At 50.4% G+C, this 18,109-nt stretch overlaps 1 protein-coding gene across 1 annotated transcript; it reads left to right on the top strand.

Annotated features, from left to right (window-relative positions):
• Nucleotides 1-1,121: 1,121 nt before the first annotated feature.
• Nucleotides 1,122-8,158, top strand: DAB2IP (DAB2 interacting protein; the record flags this gene model as incomplete). The annotated part of the gene is made up of 4 exons (XM_009580633.1): nt 1,122-1,274; nt 4,946-5,148; nt 6,177-6,264; nt 7,906-8,158. Coding segments are annotated over 4 exons (612 nt in total), but the record flags the coding sequence as incomplete, so codon positions are not given.
• Nucleotides 8,159-18,109: the final 9,951 nt, after the last annotated feature.

Raw genomic sequence — 18,109 nt, 5'->3', positions numbered from 1 at the left:
GCTGGAGATGCAAGAAAAAGCAGAAAGCCACAAGCCAGGTGAGGATTTATAGCAAGTGATGTTCATGAGCTAAGTCTGAAACTTCTGATTTAAAATTCTGGAAGTAGAAGACCAGACTGGAAAAGATGGCATGGGAAAGTGAGGTGATTAAACCAGTCCCCACTCCTTCCGAGTACAAGAACCTCTCATTTTGCGGCTTGCCGGTGACTGGGTTTCTCTACTGTCCAGAGGTTTGAATGAAGGAGAAAGTCCTCAACATTTCTGACTTGTTAGCTTGAATTCCCTCGACCAAGTCATCCAGATCCCTTGTGTTCATCCAAGAAACTGTTTTCTGCCATTTATAATGAGCCAGGATGGAGGGGAAATAGCTGGAGATTCACTTCCTCAACGTTGTAATGTAGTTGGAAAATACTTAGGCAATGCATTTTGCAGTCCCTAGGACTGAAGAGCAGCAGCCGTGGCTCTAGCTCACTGACTGTAGAGCAGCACTGCTCCTTGAGCTCCCATAGCTACATGAACAAACCTCGAGATGAACTACTAAGATGTCGAGCGTTTAGACCTCTCCAGCATCATAAGTGTAGTCTCAGCCAAAATGAAACCTTTATTTTCCGAGAAGGCACCTGCATGACCAAAAGTAGCATTTCAGTTTGCAGATCTGGTTTTATCTGTATGAAATCTTCACAGCGGGCAAAAAGACGGCTCAGTAAAAGAGGCTGAAGCGTTGAATGAAATCTCAGCTTGCAGAGTGAATATACCACATCAAGCCACTCTGTTTGCCTGCGGCTCGGCGCCTTCTGAGGTCGTGTCCTTCTGAGGTGACAGGACCTGCTCAGAAAGCCCATTACGTTTTTTTTTCAGCGCACCATTGTACTTCTGTTCTGTGGGGATGGCACAGGGAAGAATTTGGCCTGTCAAAGGCTGTTTGACCTAAAATAATGTGAGGTGCAGAAGAGGAGTTGTTCCTACCCCCCAGCTCCGACTGCTCTGGTAGCTCAGACTTGTTCGTTGCTGTTTGAGCAGCATGGGAGAGGGCTTGCTTGGAAGGAAATTCTCTCTCTCCAGCTTCATGACCATTTCTGTTACAGGTTTTTCTTTTGTTATGGTTGTATGTTTCATTGTAGGCCCCTTCTCCTGTGAACCCCAATGCCCTGGACCGCACTGCTGCTTGGCTTTTGAATATGAACATGCAGTTTTTAGAAGATGAAAGCATTGACCCAGATTCCAAACACAGGGATAAGCTCAGGAATAAGGACGAGCTCAGCCAAGCAGAAAAGGTAAAACCTGATTGGATTGAAACAGTTTCTAAATAGAGAGAGGATTTCCTTGAATGTTGTTCATCTGAGCACCCTGGGGATAAGGTGGGCTGTGTGGCACGTCCCTGCCCAGGAGAGAGAGATATCAGTTTGCTCTGTGCCCGGCTGCTCAGCCTCACAGGGCGCTTCTGGGGAAGGTTTGGGAGGTTTTCACACACTCAGTGACTGGAATTACCCTCTGATGAAAGCAAGTAAGAAAAACAGGAGCCAGGAATCAAATGCTGGTGCTGCTCTGCAACAAACTCTGAAGCCAGCCAGTGCCTGTTACTTCCCCCATTCCTACTCCCCCTGGCTGCAGGGGGAGAAAGCTTAAAAAGTGAATTAAGCACACCTATAAAAGAGATGAGTGAGGTACAGGCAGCCTCGTGCCTCACAACAGGGACGTGTAGCAAGAAGCAGCTTCCATGTCAAAAGGCTGTAAACAGACCTAAAAATTAACTCCAGATTCTGGTCTCAGAGGCAGCACTGGGGCCTGGGGTGACTTGGGTGGTGCAGTGACACTGCCCCGAGCTTATGGCTGTGTCACACAGACTGGGGCCTGACCAATCTGGGGCTCTGTCAGGAAGTCAGTTCCAGAGTATTCAGTGAGAGAAGCAGGGAAGAGACAGAGTAGGCCTGGCCAGGGGTGAAGAAGGAGGGTTAGAAATAAGGATCCAGCAGTCAAGAGCTGAGAAGATCCCATCTTTGCCAATTGCTGCTTCTGCAAGGTGCTTTCTCAGCAGCCTGGCTCTGCCAGGAGTGCTGCAGTTGGGCACAGTTAGCATTTGGGATGTTTCCTCAGTGTGCTTCTCTTCTGTCACACCAGCCGCGTGTTACCACCCGGTCCCACAGAACTGCAGACATCACCCTCCCTGAGCCTCTTCCCTGTTTTTGCGGCACAGACATGTTTCTGTTTTTGTTACGATGGCCTTCCTGTTCTCATTTTGCTGTGCTGTATCATTTTGGGACTGTCACCTGTTAAATTCAAGTGAAATGCCAAAGGCAGGTATCGTAGGGACGGGGAGGTACAAAGCGATGGCTCCCAGCTGCCCCAGGAAAAGCGTGGTGGAGTTTTGTGAGAGTTCAGCCCATTTCTTACTGGCTTTCTGCTGCTTGGGTATTCCTGTAAATACACAGGCATGTACTGGTCAGATAGCAGCTGACACAGAAAAATGTCCATGTTTAGCAGACTTTGTTTGCAGAGGTATAGAAATCCTGACTACCACCTAAGCAGAGACAATAGCAGGCAGCAAATCAAAGAGAAGGCATTGTCAGACTGGTGCGTCACGCACTGGGTTATTGCTGCATTTAGTCATTGAAGGGCTTCAGAAAGGGTTCAGTGCTCACTCGAGTCTGTAAAGGAGATGACAGCGGCAAGCTTTGCGGTTGCAGTGGAACTGGAGTGAGGTGAAATGCCGAAGGACCACACACTAAGAAACGTGTGCTGGCCTTCTCCAGCTTACACCTGCCAGCTCCGGCAGGCAGGCAGATGGCCCTCCGGTGCGGACGCTGTGCATGCCAAGCGTTGTCACTAATCCCTTTCCTGGCACCCTTTCCTGTGAAACGGGCTCAGCTTTTACCAGGTGGACGCTCACAGGGACTGCTCTGTTTCCGTGCCAGCCCGAGGGGCCGCCGCACCCGGGGACGTGCCAGGCTCGCCCCGACCTGTGCAGGGAGGGGCTCACCAGCACGGGCCCTGCTCGAGATAGACAATGGTGGGACTACGAACTCTGACGGTATTGCAGCAAACCGGTCCCTGTCCCACATTCAGCGGGAGCCCCCACCCCCCAGAGCCTGCTCTGTCATTCCCATGCAGCATCTTTTGTTACTTTGCTGTCACATCAGTCACTGACATTAAAGATCGCCATTAGCATAATCTCTCTCCCCATTACTGTAAGACATGAATGGTAACCAAGAATGAGACAAGTGTTCTAGAGACAGGAGCGACTCCTTCGGTCTCTGAGGCCTCTCCTGCTATCATTTGAGCTCACTTACGCTGCTTCTATTTTAAGGCTAGGGTAGGTATTTAATCTTTCCTGTTCAAGCAACTCCCTTCTGTCTGACATTAGTGCTTCTGTGCAACTGTATGAGCATTTGTGTTCCTTCATCGCTTCAGGTTACATGTGCAAACTGTTGTTTCAGTGCCACAGTAAAAGCTTTGCTAAAGGAAGAACAGAGTGATCTGTTGTGCCTGTCCCTGCTCAGACAGAAGGAGCTCAGAGGTCCTGCCCATCTGCCTGCCACGGCTCGAATACTTTGGCAATTCAGGAAGACCATCAGCATCATAAATGTTCAATCCTTAGGAGTTGTTACAGTTAATTCTGCTGTCAGCCAGTCAGTTACTGGAGGGATATTAGGAAAGCAACTTGGATTTATATGAGCTGGGCATCCGGCTGACCAGTACACGGGCCGCAGCCTGCGTTCTCCTCTCACAAAGAGCTGATCTGCTGGTCAGACTCCCCAGCAGGGCTCTCAAAACTGGAACACAACCAAGTCCATCGTTTGAGTGCTTACGCAGGTGGCGATGGCCAAAGGGGAAGGCCGTATTTTCAGGTAGCCAAGTCAATACACAATTAAGCGCATTTCTGTCAGTTCAGGTATAACACTTGTAACTTTGTAACAGACTTCATGACTCAGATGGAAGTCTTTTTCCTATATCTGACTCTTTAAAAGCAGCTTGTCAAATTATCAGCTGCATGTTAATTATTCTAAGGTTATTCCAGTTGAGATTTTTTTTAAAAACAATTTCCAAAGATAATTTTTGGAAACTAAAATCTGTTTGGTTTTTTTTTTTTTTTACAGATAGGCACTGGATTTTCCTTTAGCAAAGCAAGTTGTACTGAATGCTGTGCTTCTGCAATAGCTGAACCTAGTTTTCTGAGTTAGAAAACTCTTAATTTTTTTAATTGCTTTATGTGATTCTTCCGCTGCTGATTTTTAGCTTCATCTGAATGAACAGTACAACTGTGGGGTCTTGGCTTCATGCAGCAGCTCTTCTCGGATTGAACCCTGGTTTGACATCTGATCACGTTGTTTAAAACATGCTGGGTCCCAAAAGGCGGTAGTGCTCCCTGCCCCGGCTCACGCCAGCGGGTTGCCCTCACCTTGATGAGGGGTGGCCACTTCGTGCCGAGACGGCAGTGGCCTGCGTCTGTCACTGCTGCAGAGCCTGGAGCCTGGCAGGAGGCAGGCAGCACTAACAGCTCCTGCTTGGCTTCCAGCAGCTCCAAAGCGCCCACATTTGTTGTAGACTGAAGAGCTCATGTGTAAACCCAAAATCCCACCAGTGCAGCTTCTCCTGCCTGTGTTTAGCCGTGCGCTGTTAGTGTGAGGAAGATGCCAGATGCGTTTGCCATTCACTCACTCTAACCTGCATTCCCCATGTGAAATGCCAGACTCTGCTAACAACCCATTCTCTGAACCTGCCAGTGACCTGCCCGCCCAGTGGAACGCAGCATCGCTCCTAGCGCAGTGTGGAGAAGACTGAAGAGGAGGTGTCGGCAAGCGGGGTTATCTGATACGGGTTTGCAGCTAGTCTAATGCAAGGAAAGGGGCATAATTGGGTTATGGGGAAACCCTGGCAAGGGCAAAGCCCTACTAGGTAACATGCCACATGTGTTTTCTCCTCCTCTGTCTGTCCTTGCGTGCTGTAGTACCAGCAGGACCTAGTGGTGCTGCAGGACAAGCTTCGCATCTCCAACAAGAAGCTGGAGGAGTATGAGACTCGCTTCAAGTGCCAGGAGGAGACAACGCAGAAGCTGATGCTGGAGTACCAGGCCAGGCTGGAGGAGAGCGAGGAGCGGCTCCGGAGACAGCAGGAGGATAAGGAGATCCAGATGAAGGGCATCATCAGCAGGTACAGGGGAGGTGGGAGTGCTGGAGATGACAGTAAGGCAGGCAGCCTGGCTGGTGTTAGAGCCGACCCCTGCTCAGGCGAATCAAGTTTCTTTGGAGGAGCAGGCAGGTTTCCCATGTGGGTTTTCCAGCATTTATTCACTTTCTGGCCTTCTTGGGTTACAGCCCCTGGGGGAATTTCAAGCCCTGACTCTTTAGGTCCTCCATCAGTGTTACCTGGGACAAGGAAAACCCCAACATTTTCCTGATTCACAAAGGCAAAACGTGAGGATGGGAGAGCTGGCAGCCTGCCCCAGTTCTCAAAGGATCTGGCAGGCTTGGTCTTCTGTTCATATGAGCAATAGATGTAACGATCAAAATGTTCTTTCTCTGATGTTTAGCTAAAGATCTTATCACCATCCCATTACTCCTAGCTATAAATCCCTTTCTCCCACCCAATGGGATGTGGTGTTTACATTTGTCCGGGACGTAGACTGTTCCAGTGCAGCTAGCTTCACCTTTACCTGAGCCAAGCCAACTTGGTGCTTTTAATCAGCCCTCATAAATTGGTCAGCCTTCATGTTCTGAATCACTTAAGCTTTGGGACAGTCTGCTGTAGAGGTCTCTCGAGAAGAGTAAGAGCCAGAAAAAAGACTGGTTCTAAACTATTGGTTTGTGTGTAAGAAGAGTTAGTGCCAATGACCGTGTGTCTCCTTTGTGCTCGAATGCACAACTGTGGGTCCTGGGAGCATCTCAGTGTGTGCCTCAGCATTGCAATTTCAGATGAGATGGTTTGACCTGGTATGGATGATGGGGGCTGCTATGTGAGGCCAGTTCCATCTGTAGACTAGCTTCTCTGGTATTTCACATCTCTTCCTACGTGCTTCAGAGATGTGCATCACCCCTTTGCTTCCTTGGTGTCGAGGACTAAATGAGGACATGATCTGTATCATTCACTCTGGGTGGCTGATTTAGACATGTATGAGACTAATATCTGCGCTTAGCAGAGCCCAACAAGTGTAATTTTTTTCTTGTCTGTCCGGCTACCAGACTGATGTCAGTTGAGGAGGAGTTAAAGAAGGACCATGCAGAAATGCAGGCTGCTGTGGATTCCAAGCAGAAGATTATCGATGCACAGGTGAGTCCCCGATACCAAGGGCTGCAGCACTTTTCAGGGCGAGTCTGCCAACATGCACCCTCCCTGCCATGCAGCAGTGCCAGCTCAAGCACAGCAAGACTGTGCGCGTGGGTGAGTCAGCACCAAGCTGCAGTCAGTGACAGAGCCGGTCAGACTTCAGCAGGGTGCGATTTATTGTCACAGCGTTCACATACATAGCCTTGGAGCTTGGCAGGCAACACAGAGGATGTGGGGGGTGGCAGTTTGTGGAAGGATTATGCCCACAATTAGTCAGTTTGTGGAAGGATCATATCCTCATTGGCTCAGTCTGAGGTCCCCGGAGCTTTGCTTGGTGCTTCATGTTCCAATAACGCTTGCAGGACCTGGGTACAAGGAACACAAAGCCTGGCCAGAGCAAAGCCAACATATTTTTTCAGTGTTTGGGTTGTGGCTTCCAGGATTGGGAAGCTCAGTTATTGCTATAGATTACAATGGGAGAGGAGCATCAGATGATGGGTGCAAAACACTATGCTTGGAAAAGAGAATCTGAAAATACGGTCCACAATCTTTTAATTTGTCTAGGCATAGATCAGCATCTTCTCAGCAGCTAGGCCTTCCTACAGGTTGTGGCTAGGTGATAGTATATTCTAGGCTGACTCTTAATGACCCTATTAATCACTTGTGAGTCGCTACTCATGACTAATTTATTGTATAGCTATTTAAAAAGGAGATGAGGCAGTAGTAACTTTGTAAAAAGAAGTGCTGTTTTTCTGTAGAGTAATTTGTTCAAAGCTAGTAAATCATCATGTTCCCTTCTGCACTCCGGCAAAGCCAAGCAGATGCCGGGGTGTCCATAAGGTGCGAGCGGTGCAGACTGCAGCCTGCCAGTAGCTCTCGACAGGCTGTCCTGTCTCCTGCCATCGCGTGTGTTACATGTGAGGCTCTTACCATGAGCCAGTCTACACTGTTCTCTTTTTGTTATCTCAGGCTGTACAATAGTGTTGGACATGTTCATACATGGACCTCCAAAGTTACACACAGGCAAACCACCGTGCCCCTCTGAGTTGGTTCTGTTCCTCCGCTAATGGCAGACAGAGAAGGATGATGACTTGTTCAGTGTCGCAAAGAGCAGGAGTGGCAGAAGCAGGCTGCAACAGAGAAGCTCTTGCTCCCATCCTCGTGATACTGTAATCAGTGAGAGTTGCCATCAAAGCCTTCCTGGGAGGCCACAAGTCATTTAAACTATTAATTTAGACTAACAAAATCAATTAAACACTGTCAGGAATAACTATCTTGGGAGAGCACTAGGTTTTAGAAGCAGAATTTTGCTGTCTTTGTAACAGCTGCAGTTAGAGCAAACAGTACAATGAATTTCTGTATAACTGAAGAATTAGAGAAACTGTTATCTCCATTTTGTTCAGGATGCCAAAATGAATTTAGCTCACATTGCACAGGCAGCGTACAGTTGTGGCCCTGCTAATAGCAGTGGATTTAAAAAAACGCTGCGTAGCACTTAAAAAACCCACACTTAAGAATGCCAAAGAGAAGGGTCCTGGTCCAAGAGGCCTCTGGGTCGCTGTCTCAGGACAAGCCCTGGCATCACAGAGGGACAGGTCTCCATGCGTTTCCACTGACCGTTCCCCTCTGCCCGTTTGTTTGCAGGAGAAACGCATTGCTTCATTGGATGCTGCCAACGCACGGTTAATGAGTGCCCTTACTCAGCTGAAAGAGAGGTACAGCATGCAGACACGTAATGGGATCTCCCCCACAAACCCAACTAAATTGCAGATTACAGAGAATGGAGAATTCAGAAACAGCAGTAATTGTTAACCCGTGGAGGGTGCTGCCGCAGGAGAGGAGGCCTGGCCAGAGAGACCGTGCAGCAGCAGGTGTGAGCCGCGGCTTCAAAGAACGGCTGCTCTCTCCCCCCAGAGAAACCAGCTCCTTACTGCGGACGGCGCGCTTGACTGAGCCTTTGTGGGAGATGCTAATGCCAGCACATTGAGGGGACGGAAAGATCGAGTGTGAGATGAGTGGCATAAGGAAATAACATATATTTGAGAATCGCTGTCACTGTTGGATTTAAATCAGTGTTTAATGTTTAAACAAAAGTAACCTTTTCCTTCTAAACTGCCCAAAGGATATGCCTCACCCCTCCCAGCAAGGAATAACGTCCTTGTCATTGCAGTAAGCGAAATACAGGGAGCTGGGCAGAGCCTGCAGCAGGCAATGACCCAGTAAGTCCAGTTAAAGTGTGCTGCTGGATGTAGCTGTACGAGGGATGGCAGCAAAGCTTGGCCCGCTCCTCCTGTGACTCCCCCCGGAGCACAGCCCTCTCCCAGAGCAAACCCCGAGCCGAGCCCAGCCGTCTTTCCTTACGTGGCTTTTGTGAGGCCACTGACTTTTACAGCAGGTGACTGTCCACGGGGCATTTATGCAGCTAATTAGTGTTTAATTCACTCCGCCCATCTAGGGAGCACAGTCCAGATGAAAGGTCAGGGCGCACTCTGTGCGGTGTGGTAGCCAAAGGGGTGCTGCGTGGGGAACCACGGCGGCAGGGCAGTGGAGAAGGGCATGCCCCCTACTGCTGGGGCTCCCGGGGGTCCCCAGGCAGCCCAGGGGAGCAGAGCAAGCCCAAGGCTCTGGCACGCAAGTGGAGGGAGGAGCTGGCACCTGGTGAATGGCGACTTGATTCCTCTCTACGCCTTCTGCTCTCTCACAAATAATGGAGAAAAGTCTTTGTAAGCAATAGGCCCAGGGCACCGTCCCCCCCACGCACACTTCTAGCCACAGAATAAAGTAAGTGTTGCCTGAGCTTGGTCCCCGAGCTGTGAATGAGGTACGGGGGCTGGATTTCTTGGTGCCCGTTGTGGTAGAGGGGGAGTGCGGGGCTACGTGAAATGGCCAGCTTCTTGCTTGACAAAGGGTTCGTTATGGGGATGATGTAATGCTCTGTGCAGAGATATTTACTATTTCTGGGGAGAAAAACAGACAAAGAAACAAGAAAAAGCCCTGAAGAACCATGAAGATCGGTAATTGTATTTCTTTTCTTTCACAGTATGCATTAGAAAAAAAAAGATCCCATTTTCTGGAATACTGTCCTCTTTAAATTGGGAATGAGCACTGCATGGAAATTAACCGGCTCGAAGAATGTAAAACATGGTCATAAGGGAGTAACCAACAAGAACAGCAGCCACCACCGAAAGCCCCCTTGTCAGGAGCACTGTGCAGGCATAAGCCAGGATTAGACTTTCCTAACTGCTGAAACACGCAGATTCGGCACATTCAGACACGTTGTGCTCAGCGGAGGGGTCACCTCCTTAACGGGGGATTGTGCCGCTGACCTGCCGCCACGGTGTGTTTGTTGGTTTGTGGTTTTTTAAGTTAGTACTTCATGACTCCCACTCTCAGAGCAGGTCACTTGTACCAAGAGCCAGAGAGATTTCTCTGAGATACGGATGACAGTGTACAGTGTACAGGACATCTGCCTATTCCTCCCACTAAAGTTTAATACACTGGTCAACGCCTGTCCTAGCTCCTCCTGCCATGTGTAAATGTACAGTCAAAGGGACTAGGATGTTCACTGAGCTCTGCACAGCTTAGGTACCGTCTCCAGCCTCACACTACCTAGGCTGCCTGAGCAGGACACTGTTTGCCAGTAAGCTCTGCATTGCCATGCTGCCCTACAGCCATAAGGCTCATTAACAGCATTCTTCCACATGCAATTGTTTTCAAAATTAAAGATGCTTTTTTCCCTAAACGTTTTTCTGTTCCCTGGAAGCCCTGGGCCAAGCCCGGTGCGGCTTGGTCCTTGGAGGAGCGAACGTGTTGCACTGAGGTCTCCACACCCCGCCAACGCCTGCAGAGTGGTGCAGTCACACAGCAGACCCCAAACGGAGCTCCTCAGAGAAAAGTCATAACTAAGTATTTATGACAAGTACAGTCACCTTTGAATTTTGGAGACTAGCACAGATGGCTTTGAAGAACCTCACAAAACTGACAAGGTTACAACTGGAGAAAGACCCAGACAGGGTAGGAATATACAGGGTATGTGAACCGTTGGGTACGTACACTTACATCTGCCATTGTCTCAGAGTCAAACACATTATAAGAACCCTGCAAAAAGACTATTTTAAACTGCTGTTGCCCTGAGATGTATGTTTAGAGCTGATTGATTGATTGTTTCTGAGTTCCAAAATATTTGTGTTGCAAGAGATGGAAGTTTTTCAAGAGAGAAGTAACATAGAGGAATGGAAACGCTAACAGGGCACAGGGGCGGGCGCCCCACCAGCAACGTTTCCATTCATACACGAAAGTAATTTTGGGATGCAGTCAGTGCTCTCCATAAGAGCTGGAAAAAAGAAACACCCACAAAACAATTGTTTAGTACTGAAGCTAAGCACAGTACATCTTAATCTTCTCAACTGTTCCCCCCTGCCCCGATCTGTCAGAAACTCCTGGTTAACCTCAAACTTGCAAATTACTGAACACACATTGTTCTGCTGAAATAGCAGGAACGCTTAAATCCTTCCACAGTGAGTTATTAAAATCTTGAAAGTTCCAATGCCAACACTTTCTGGAGTTCTTGCTTAGTTTCCTGAGCCAGTATGACAAAAAATCCAAATCAGGACAAAGTCTCGTTACAGTAAAGATCCCCCCCCCGGCCTCCTTCCCCCCCATCAACAATGGGACCTAAATGTGACCCTCCCTACAAACGTTTGGGGTAGATGTTAAGATCCAGGCTCCGTTCAGTCTGTTACTTCAGTTTGTGTTTCTGTTATTTATAAACTGTACATTTATATATGTGTGTGCGTGTGTGTGCGCATGTGTGCGTGAGGGAGCCAGCGAGCGCGCGCGAGCCCCGCGTGGCCAGGTTCCCCGACGTGGCCTCGGACCTGGTATCTGGCGTAGCAATACCGGAGGCAATCCCGAGAGGTGCGTGCAGCACCAGAGCAAAGCAACCACTGTCCGTAACGTTTTGTGATCTGCTCCATTTTTCCTTTTCGTTCTTGCGCTTTCTACAGTAAGGGGCTGTTCTAGTGCAAACGCGTCGAAGTGTAAACAAAATGAAAACACACTCAGATTTTTATCTTAATACAAGTCTTAATATTTTTTTTGTAAATGTTTTCAGTGTTTACTGTAACGTATCTATCTCACTAACAGTTGTATATAGTAACTTACTTCTGGTGCTGCTTATTTGGTCAGGATTTGGCTGTATCTCACTGCTGTTTGGAGAGGTGGACTCATAAACTGGCAAATCTGGATCCAGACACAGGTTATGATTTCAGCCTCCTCCCTTTGGGGATCTGAGGGAAGGGGAAGGGAGAGAAGCCAGGGATCCAGATTTGGGGTTGGTCCACCTCAAGGATTCTGTTTTAAGAGTTTTGATTTGGGGTTTTGTTAAACTGTAGTGAACACCTGAAAAAATGAGCAAATTTTGTGTAAAGGGGATGAAATGGACTGAACAGTATCCCAAGGTCTCTGCAGACTCTTAAGTATCATCGTTTTGGTCAGGGATTATGGACTGGAGGGACCCAAGTAAGTCCTTCCCCATGCCAACTAATACTACAGTGTAGTCACCAGCCCCTTTTGCACCAGTTTAAGCAAATCCTGCCACCATCCAAAGAGTCCTGCGTCACTGCATTGTCATTTGAGTCTGGTTGGTTTTGTTTTCTGCTTTTGCAGTTGTAAAGCACTGATTGCACTGTGAGAACACACTGAATCCTCTGGCCTGGCAGCCAGCCCCGTAGGTTGCTGCACGGTGCAGGACACAGGTTCTGCTACTATGAATATTCCTAAAGGGAGAAGGGACTTGGTGGACCTGAGAGAGGCACCACAGGCTCTCCTAGGAAAGCAATCAGCACATAATCAATCATTTCCAAAGTTTAGTGCGCTCATAGGCTTTTCTCTGTTACTAATGTCCATCCCCAGATGCAATAGAAAACATACTGAGGTCTGTTCTGTGACGAACAAGGAGAGGATTTTTAGTCACAGGAGATGGAAGATGCACTGATGCGTTCGGCCAGGACAGCCACAAGGTGTGGCTCATGGATTTGATCTGCAAGGGGCTCATTTCCCCCAGCAATCCCAGGGCAGGGGTTGCAGCCCCCAGCAGACGCCTTTCTGACCGCAGCACCTATGACCGGCGGTGTCCAGCAGCTCCACCAAGGTCACTGCCCTGTCCGTAACACGTAGCTTTGCCTGGAGAGGGTGAAGCGGAAAATCCAAAGGGAACAACTGTGACACTGTCCCTGGGGTAGGCGGGAGTCCTGTGCAGCACTCCGTCCTTCCCGCCCGCAATGACTGTTGGGGTCGACCTCTTCCCCAAAGGTTTGCGTTCGGAGCAATCCAGGCCTGCAGCCTGGCCAGTACTGGGACCTGACGTGGGTCAGAGCGCATGGCCTCGTGGCCACCAGGAGAGCCCTTAGCTGGCCCCAGGAGCGGGCACCGCCCATCTCCAAGTAGGTCTCTGACCCTTCAGGGCAATTTCAGAGGAGACAGCTTAGCCACAAGGCTTGGACGTGTGGCACCTGCCCTGCTCTCACCCTGCACAGATAACTGTTGCCTTTTGCTTTTCCCGTGGGGAAAATGACACATGGGGGGGGGGAAGGGGGGACAACAGCAGCATGCTAACATGCAGCTCATGGGCTTTACAAACCAAATCCATTCCTGAGGGCGTTGCACAACATTCAGAACCAACCACGCTTTGAAAAAGGGTGTCACGTTCAAGCATCGACTTTCACAGATCACCTGAGCTGTGACACTGCTGTAAATGCCATGTGGTTCTGCATCAGCTACCAGTACCCCAGAGTGCAGTCTCCATGTTCACATATTCCTTTATCATACATCACTGTGTCTTAAGATATACCTCTCTCTGTATATCTGCTTAGGCTGATACTTGTTCCTGATAAGCAGTCGCTATGTTTTATATCCTCTTATAAAGAAAAACAAATCTTTTTTTGTAAGTATGTTTAAAAACAAAAAAAAGCAAAGTGGAAGTGTTTGCTGAATCTCTTTCAGCTCCTTTTAAACTATGTAATAATGTACAGAGAAAGTTGTTGGTGTTCAAAGAAATGATGTGGCCGTGCAATTTATGTACATTTGCAATTAGAAATATTAAAGATTTATTTAGATATTTTACGTAAGTGCTCCAGCACCTCTACTCAGTCATTTCCAGTTTCTAGAGCATCCTAGCACACCCTGGCCACGTGCACACGCAAATATTTGTCATCTCTCTCTCCCCAGACAGATCATCATCTGAACTGCTACTCCGAGCAGCATTTCAGCCATGGCCTGGCTGACCAGCACCTTCCCGTCCAGCACCCATCACACAGCTTTGGGGGAGGGCTGGGCACTAGGGGAGACTAAGGGGATAAGCAGCTCCCAGGGCCCTGTCACGAATGAGTGGTTTTAACCCCCAAGACTTGGCCGGGAGCCACGTCCCTGATTTGGGCGTGTTTGCAGCAGCGGTAGAGGCCCGAAGGAGAAGACACTGTGGGAGGTAGCAGCAAACACTCTCAGCTGCTCTGCCATCTCTGACACCAGCCAGTGTGCTGAGAGCCAGAGCCCGGCTTTGGCTGGGACCGAAGATGCTCAACAGGCTGGGGACACGCTCTTGTGGACTAAGGACAGACGCAGCAGAGGACCGTGGTTGGGCTTGCTCAGCACAGGGCAAAACACCCCACTTTTGTCCCTCCACTGGCAGGGAGGGCAGGCTGGCTGAATTCTGGCACCAGAATTCCCTGCCATCCCAGGAAAACCCTTCTCCAGCTCGTGCCTGGGCACACTGACCCGCAGAGCAGCACTGGGGCTGCACAAGGCTGTTACTGCCCAGCCGACCCCGGACAGCCTGTGCGTGCCCCCTGCCCACCTCTCCTTCCAAACCGCCCTTCTTCTGTCTCTCCAGTAAAAGTAGCAGAAAACTTGGAGGAGAGTCATTAAAACTCTGGGCAGCATCAGCACCTCTGCCTTATTAATATCACCATAATTAGCTCCTCCGAGAGAGGGGGAGGAGAGGCTGGCTGCATCAAAATGACTCGGGATGTGGAGAGCGCCTGCGGCTATTCCTGTGCTCAGGCAGCAGCTCTGCAGCAGCTCCGGACCCAGGCGGGTCACTGGGGTCTGCTGGCTTCCAGGAGCATGAGCAAGCCGGGCGGCAGAACCCTCTGCTGCTGCTTCTGCCAGGAACTGGCAGCTGCCCTAGAAGGGAAGGCAAAAGCCACCCAGGCTAAAATCCTCTCTCTGGGCCCTGCCTTCCCCCTCGGACCCTTCCTGGCCACCCTGCAGCGTTTTACAGAGTCACCTGCATTTAACCGCAGCCGTCCTTTTGGGTAGGAGCCCCAAGGCCCTGCACAAAAGGCAGCGTTTCTATTACAGGGGTGCCAACACAGCCTGTCCTGCTCTCACACTCCTCCTGTGCCGCCTCAGGGTGAAGGTCCCTGGGCAGCAGCTCTTCCAGAACTCCCCAGTGTCCAGGTAGCAGCGACTGCTCCTGCTGCCCTTCCCACCATGGCTGCAAGAGCCCTGAGCATCCTCCTCACCACACAAAGTGCTCGACACTTCTGTACCCAGGTGCTAATGCCTGACCCCTCTTCATGACACACCCGGGCACTGAAAACTGGGCTTTGGGGGAGGTTTGAACCTTGGGTCCTTGTTGCAGATCACCGGAGCCTCAACCACCTGTCTGCTGCTGGGCACCGCAGTAGGACCATGGCCTGAACCACGCTTTGCACCCGCAGCCCGGGCCCTGCAGCACAGCCCGCTCGGGAAGGTCCCGCTGCTCCATCAACCCACATCTCTGCTCCTTGGTGCCACCAGACTGGGCTCGGGACCTCTTGTGCCTCCAAATTTAACCTTGTTGATTCTGAAGGTTGAGAAAGAGAGAGAAAAAACAGCCCAGGAAACACAGGGCATCTCAGAAGCTGCTGCAAGGAAGGATTAGTCAATAACACCTTGACTTGAATAAAACCTCTTTAGCAGGTTGTTACAGCTTCATTAGAGCAGAGCTAAATTCTCAGCTGAGAATACCCAGAGCATCTCTCTGCACTTGACAGCTTTCAGCGTCTGAGGCCCCGGCGCCTGGCTGCAGCCGCTCCCAGCAGGTCCAAGCACAGGCGCCGCTCGGCAGAAGGGCAAGGCTGGGAGAAGCGAGACTCTGAATTGCAAATCAGCAGCCAGAACAACAGCAGCAATATGGGGCTGGGAGTCTGGGGATTGCAGATGTGTTTGTTTGAGGTTTTTTTGATCTGAAGAGTCATTTTAGCTCAAGACTCATCAGCAATAATGATGTTCTAGTAATTGCACCCTTACAGGGTTTGTATCGAGTTTAGTAAGTGAGAGGCACCAGACTGTGGGCTGCTCATGGTGCAGTCAGCATCTTCTCCATCACAACCCAGTAAGAAGCAGAGCCTTTGCCCAGACAAGGCTGAGGTGGTGCAGCCGTGGTCCCACTCCATCGCCCTGGCGAAGCCATGAAGCCAACTGCCACAGCAGAACTGGCAGCTGTGAGATGTCAGAACTGGGCACGCGAGGCTGCGCCCACCCCACCAGTGTGCGGGCTGGCCGTCCTTAGCAAACACTGGGGCACCTGGGCAAGACCGTACTAGCAAAAACTCACTGGCCAAAGAAAGAGTAAAACTATATGAAACGCGCATGAAGTAAGGGATGAATCCAGCAGCTCTCCTGATCCTCTGCTGGGAGTCCCAGCCCTTGCAGACACAGGGCAAAGTTTGGCAGTGACACCCTGAAACCTTAACAAGCAGAGGACAAACTTAAAAACAACCATCCAAAATAATTTATAAGTGTCATGATTTTTAAGCCAGCCTTACAGATAGATTCCTGGTTGTTAAACACTTTGGACTGGTGACTTTATGGACCAGAATAGACTCAAATCCTTATCCACAGGGCACATAAAAGTGGGACATCACACAGAGCAGAACATCACTGCAAAGTGATTTGGTGCGCAGGCTAAAGCTGGTTCGAAAGACCTTCAGTGAAGAGAAACAAGTTAAAAAAATACTTCTGGATTTTGTGTGTGTGTTACCCCCCTGTCACAGCACAGCCTTCCAGAGACCTGCTCTTCTCACCACCATCACCAGAAGCTTAAACTCAACGCAGAAACAAATGGGGGTCCCTCATTCCTGGCCAGCAGAGCTGCAGCCCCAGACGTGTCACTGCTGCCGCAGGGATGGGCGCTCCCTGCATACGAACACGCAGCCGGGCCTGGGGGAGAGCGTGTCCTCAGGATTAAGACAAAAGAAAAAAAACCTAACTTGATCTCAGATGTCCTCAGCAGTGCAGGTTCAGAGCCCCTGCGGAGAAGTTACTGAAACCCAAACAGCCATGGAAAAAGCTAATTCCATTTTCTACTTCAGTAAGTTGGGCTAATATTGATACACCGGGCCGCTGCGAGCCACGGGCAAGCGTGAGCATCCCCAGGAGTGCCGTCCCCGTGCAGCACGCCAGCACGGGCTTCCTCCAGAGCCAGCCACCCGGAACAGGCTCTAAATGAGTTCCTGCCTCATCCCCAACACAGCGTGTCTGCCTTGAGCTTGTAACACAGCTTTTCATCACCGATCTCACTCGTCAGGATCCCGACGCTGCTGAGGGAAGGGGCAGAGGCTCTCCCACCCTCCCTCCGCTCCACTGCCCTCCCGTCCAGGCGCGTCCCGTCCCGCACGGACACCAGAGCACCTGCCAGGGGCCAGATCCCCTCAGCCACCACCGGCCAACCATCTCAAACCCAGGGAAGCCACAGGCTTCCAGCACCTTTGAAACAGGCAAATGCAAGGGTTCTGCCCACCACGCAACCGAGGACAAAGCAACAGCCAGCACAGTGGCCACCGGCAGCTGAGGAAGTGACAGCATTGAGTCCATACTTGTCAAGCTGGGGCCTTAATGGCAAGAAAGAGCCTTTCTGTTTCGGGGGGAGAGAGGCAGGGAGGCGCAGAGACGAGGCTTATAGCTAGGGAGGGCACGGACAGAAACAGCTTGTTTCTGCTCCTCCATTAAAAATCTCTAATCTTTGCTCCTGTCAAGCATCTTTCACTCACAGCTTCCCAAGCCCTTCCCCAGCAGTCAGCTCCCACCCTCCACTGCAGCGGGTGAACGTCAGCATCCTTATTTTTACAACTGGGGCCATGCAGTAGGAGCACAACTTTCCCAAGGCCTCTAGCAAGCTACAAAAGCCAAACAGCTGATTTTCCTCCCTCCCCCTTCTGCACGCAGCCACCCCACGCACGCCAGCCCGAGCTCCAGAGCAAACATCCTCTGGAAAAGGAATTCAAAGCCAGCCGGTAAACAAACCTCCAAAGCCTTGGCCCTAGAGACGGGGGGAGCGTAGCTGCTCCCTGCCAGAGAAGTCAATAATGACAGGCGAGCAGAAAGGAAGGGGCTGGAAGAACAAGAGTCATTAGTGCAAACTTGTGGTTTGTGCTAATTAGATCATTATCTGGAAACTGCTATTGATGTTGCTATTTCAGCTCCTGCTGCTGTTCACAACTTTACTTTATCCATATCCTCTTCCACATCCTGCAGAAAGGACCGGCAATGCTGGCCCGCAGCCAAGCCAGGATGGAGACGGTCAGATGCTCTGACCTGAGCCCACTGCGGCAACCACCAGCCCAGCACCCTGTGGACACCGCAGCAAGAAGAGGCGAACACACGTGCCAGGGAGGAACGCAACCAGCCAGCCCGGGGAGGCCGACTGCAGCGCTCAGGGGACAAAGGCTGCAGTCCTTCCCAGCACAAACACCCCTTTGCTTTTAACCTTTAACATTACTTCGCAAAGTGTGAAATGTTATGCGTAACATTCCCTAGTCCTCCTCCTCTCCCACAGGCTGGCAGACAGCAGTCTGGGACTGGGCAG

The sequence above is a fragment of the Fulmarus glacialis genome, unplaced genomic scaffold (genome assembly GCF_000690835.1).
Source record: "Fulmarus glacialis isolate BGI_N327 unplaced genomic scaffold, ASM69083v1 scaffold13066, whole genome shotgun sequence".
NCBI classification, from domain to species: domain Eukaryota; kingdom Metazoa; phylum Chordata; class Aves; order Procellariiformes; family Procellariidae; genus Fulmarus; species Fulmarus glacialis.
The sequence above is the reverse complement of the archived record's forward strand: the minus strand, read 5'-3'. Positions and strand labels throughout refer to the sequence as shown.